General features: G+C 44.4%; 1 protein-coding gene across 3 annotated transcripts; it reads right to left on the reverse strand.

The window, feature by feature from the left end:
- Positions 1–392: 392 nt before the first annotated feature.
- Positions 393–1,987, reverse strand: BEX2 (brain expressed X-linked 2). Of its 3 annotated transcripts, none has more exons than XM_007091720.3 (3): positions 1,938–1,987; positions 1,385–1,459; positions 393–1,029 (listed from the first exon to the last, which is right to left on the reverse strand). In XM_007091720.3, the coding sequence occupies exon 3, from the start codon at positions 1,022–1,024 to the stop codon at positions 638–640; it is 387 nt and encodes a 128-aa protein (XP_007091782.1). In that variant the 5' UTR covers positions 1,025–1,029; positions 1,385–1,459; positions 1,938–1,987; the 3' UTR covers positions 393–637. The 3 variants fall into 3 exon arrangements, with proteins under 3 accessions (XP_007091782.1, XP_042830431.1, XP_007091781.1); XM_042974497.1 differs by having other exon boundaries at positions 1,885–1,983; XM_007091719.3 differs by having other exon boundaries at positions 1,863–1,983.
- Between the last annotated feature and the right edge of the window lie 2,555 nt (positions 1,988–4,542).

Genomic DNA, 4,542 nt, shown 5'->3' on the forward strand with positions numbered 1-4,542 from the left:
GGAACAAGAACTTGGAGAAAGCTTACACTTATTGCTTCACCAAGTACACACAGCAGCCCTTGGAGTTATCATCATCTTTCTGATGAGTATGATTTTTAAAAAGACGTGTCTCTTATCACTATTAGTTTATACTTCTAAATAGAAATCCAGAGGTAAGCTAAAACAGATTCTGTCACAAGTTTTTGTGTAAGTGCCCACATTGTTTTTAAAGGTGGTTAAGCTCTTTCATTAGTAATGTGTTTAGTTCTGAAATGAAATATAGGTAAGAAAATTAAAATTATTCACAATTCTACCATAAAGAGATAAACACTTTAACTTTTTACTTTATATATTCTTAGACTGTCTTCGTATACAAAATATAAGAGATCTGAAATAGAAAAGAATACAGAGAATGCCTTTTTAAACTGCTTTATTAACTTCACAATATATAATGAGCATCTTGCCATTCAATAGGGTAAGACTCCCTTGCTGACAGAATCTTACACATTGGGTCAAAATACAATATTCAATCAGAAGCGGTCATAGGAGACGCACAAGAAACATGTTAACACCAAAAGGTTTACAACAAAGGTACACTGAAAACATGTAAGTTTAGGTAGGTGTGTTTTCCTATTAACTTCAGAGAAAACATCAGAATTCAAGGCATAAGACAAAACTCATCATGATGGTCATGGTGAGGGGGGTCAGTACTAACTGCCCGCAGACTGTAACTGAATTGTTTTTCCCTCAGCTTTTCCATCAGCTGTCTCACCTCCTCCCTAATCCTTTCCATATTCTCTTCTCTCATTCTTGCCTGTGGCTCTCCAAGCCTCTGAATCATGTCCCATCTATACTGCAGGATGGGCTGCCTAACACGGAACCGCCTACGATTTACTCTAGGCACACAATATTCACCAGCTTCCAAAGGGTGGACCAAGGGCTCTCCTTTATTTGCAACTTGCTCCTCTTCATTCTTTTTTTCGTTTTCCTGGTTGGCATTTTCCATGTGGAGATTTTTTACTGCTTGCTCGTCTTTGGACGCCATTGCTCCTAAGAGACAAAAGAAAGGGAAGGATTTATCAGGACTGATCAGCACCGAGGACAGAGGCCCTACTAGGCACATTCCAAGATTCAGCCCTGGATCTCTTAGCCTTTTTAAAATTTCATTTTTCCCACCTGAGAGGCTCCCTACGCCCTCTAGGGGGCCCCCAGTAAGAGCCCTACCCACTCCCAGCCGCTCCTCTCCCCTCCCTCGCGCAAAGCCCACCATTTTCCCTGCCGATCCAAGCCCAGGCCTCTGCGGGCACCAAGATGGAGGACGGGCTGTTTGGTGGGGCGGGGGATTTGGGGGTCTCAGGGCTTTCCACACGTTCCCCCCGCCCCCCCCACTGTCCCCCACACCGACCTGGGCCTATCCTTGCAGTCTCCTCCTCCCGATTCTAGCCGCGAGTGCGCCGCTGCGACACTTAGACCCGCACACCTGCAGAGGGCGGGAGTAAGGGAGCGGGGACTGATGCAACCAGCGCTTGGGTCCAACCCGTCGCCACCCAGCCCTTCCTAGGCCCCGGGACCCTACGGCCGTCCCACCCCTACGCCAAGACGCCCCATGCCCCGCGCAGACCACCATTTTCTACACCAAGAAGGACGCGGGCGGGGCCGGGCGTGCAGGAGGCAGGTGTTTGCAAAGGGTCGTTGCCTCACAGCGGTCCAGCCTTCCACCCTACCATTTTCTGCGGCCAAACGCGGTCCGCAGCTGGGCGTGAGGCTGCGGTCCTTCCGCGGCTTCGCCCTCGGGCAGCTGGGACCCGAGGAGGGCTCCGCGGGCCGCGTGGGCTCTCCCACACCGAGCCCAGGGGACGCTCCCCCTCCTCCGGGTCCCTTACCTGCTCCCCCTCCGCCTCCTACCCTTTGGGGGTGCCCCTGTCCCGCACGCCCTCAGGGCCACCGGGAGCAGGTACCGAGAAGGGAGCGAGCGCCGGCCCAGTCTGACGCTAGAGCTAGGCGCTCCAGTCACCGTTGGCAGGTCACGTGAGGCCTTCGTCACCGCGAGCGGCACTACCCCCATCCCGCGCCCTTTGCTGCCCGCTAGGTGGCGCAGAGCTGATTGGTCTGCGCACCTTCCCTCTGCCGCCTCGTCCTTCGAAGCAACTCCAGGCTGGGCTCTGTGACTCTCCCTCTTTATATATTCCTGGGCTTTTCTCTGCTTGCCTGGTAAGGGCAGTATCTTCTCAGGGGTCTGTTGACCACTTCCAGTTCTTCTCTGGGGACTTGCTTCTTCCCCTTCTTTGCTCCAAGGATATGCTTTCTTCCACTTGATGTCTTTTCTGCTACTAGTGCTCTCTCTCCATTTTCCCTCCACTTTTAAAATGCGTAGAAGAGGGGCGCCTGGGTGGCTCAGTCGGTTAAGCTTCCGACTTTGGCTCAGGCCATGATCTCATGGTCCGTGAGTTTGAGCCCCGCGTCGGACTCTGTGCTGACAGCTCAGAGCCTGGAGCCTGTTTCAGATTCTGTGTCTCCCTCTCTCTGACCCTCCCCCGTTCATGCTCTGTCTCTCTGTGTCTCAAAAATAAGTAAACATTAAAAAAATTTTTTAAATGCATAGAAGAGATGAGTGAGGAAAAGAGCCCAGGAGAGTGGATTTTTAAAAATTCTTAATATCTGTTTTGTTCTTTTTATATTAAATCCTCCCAAATCAATATACTTTAGTTATTTTTATTTGAAAATAAGAATTAAAGTTGGGGGGGGGGAACCCAACCATCTGTCTCTTCTGATAAGTCATTACATAAATATAGACTGTACAGCCAGCTTCTTTTTTAGAAATTTGAAAAAAACAGGGCAGCTGATGGCTCCTCTTGTTAGGGGCCCCTAGATACCTGAAGCCCTTGCATGAGGTGAGCCAATTAGACCGTAGTGCAGCAGAGTCTTAATGAATTTTCAGAACTAAAACAATATCAAATATTAAAATTCCTTCATAAATTTAAAGTTCAAAAAGCAGTAAGTTTTTATTTACAAATCACATGATCATGTATTTAAAGAATCCTAAGGGATCTACAATAAGCCTACTATAGAACTAGTACTTTAATTTAGTGGGTTTGCAGTTATAGATAGATACTATAAAAATCCATTGTATTCCTGTGTTTTAGTGATGAATAATTGGAAATTGAAATTATTATCTATATATAATTATAATGATAAAATATATAATTTCATGATAGCTTCCAAAAAAGGTGAAATACTTAGGTATAAATTTGAAAAAACAAGGTCCTGGATCAGGAAATACAATACTGGTAAGCTAAATTCTCTCCAAATCAATCTATAAATTTAGTGTATTCAAAATCAAAATTTCAGCAGCCATATTTGTATACCTTGACAAAATTACCCTCTAATTTATATGTAAACGAGAAAGACCTAGTATAAACAAAATAATTTGAAAAAAACCCCCACAAATGTGGAGAATTATACCATTTGATTTATAGACGTAAAATGTAATAAAAGTAGGGGCGCCTGGGTGGCTCAGTCGGTTAGGCATCCGACTTTGGCTTAGGTCATGATCTCCCTGTTTCTGAGTTCGGCCTGCGTCGGGCTCTGTGCTGACAGCTCAGAGCCTGGAACCTGCTTCAGATTCTGTGTCTCCTCTTCTCTGCCTCTCCCGTGCTCATGGTCTGTCTCTCTCTGTCTCTCAATAATAAATGAATGTTTAAAAAAAATTAAAGATGTAGTAAAAGTAGAGTAGTAATGGAATATACATAGAAATTGAATTTAAATTTAAAAATTTCTGCTCTATGAAAGATATGGTTAAGAAACGAGGTGGGAGGGGCGCCTGGGTGGCTCAGTCGGTTAAGCGGCCGACTTCGGCTCAGGTCACGATCTCGCGGTCCGTGAGTTCGAGTCCCGCGTCGGGCTCTGTGCTGACAGCTCGGAGCCTGGAGCCTGTTTCAGATTCTGTGTCTCCCTCTCTCTCTGCCCCTCCCCTGTTCATGCTCTCTCTCTGTCTCAAAAATAAATAAACATTAAAAAAAAAAAATTTTTAAAAAAAAAGAAACGAGGTGGGAAACCAAGAAAAAAATATGTGTAACCAACAAAATGTTTGTGTCCAGAAAATATATAAAGACCTTCTAAAATTCAAAATAAGGCAAGCAATGCAATGAAAAATGATCAAAAGATTTGAACAAGCATTTCAGAAAAGTACATGTACAAATCACCAAAGAGCTCATGGAAAGATGCTCAATGTTATTAATCATCAGGGAAAAGTAAAACAAACAAACAAAAAAAACCAATTAAATACCACTACACAGCCATCAGAATTGCTAAAATTAAAAAGTCTGACAATCCCTAGTATTTTAGAGGATATGGAAGAACTGGAGCACTCATTCCTCATTCATTGTTGATGAGAAGTTCAACCATTTTGAAAGACTTTTTGACAGTTTCTTTAAAAGTTAAACTTACACTTACCATAAGTCCAAGAAATTTCACTCTTAGGAATTTTCCCAAACACAATTCAAACCATATTTCCTCAAAAATATTTGAATAAGAAATTTCATGGCAGTTTCATCTATGATAGCC

Source organism: Panthera tigris, chromosome X (assembly GCF_018350195.1).
Source record: "Panthera tigris isolate Pti1 chromosome X, P.tigris_Pti1_mat1.1, whole genome shotgun sequence".
NCBI lineage: Eukaryota > Metazoa > Chordata > Mammalia > Carnivora > Felidae > Panthera > Panthera tigris.

Excerpts from the sequence above, each read along its gene's own strand:
- BEX2 (XM_007091720.3), bottom strand. The coding sequence starts at position 1,024 with ATGGCGTCCAAAGACGAGCAAGCAGTAAAAAATCTCCACATGGAAAAT.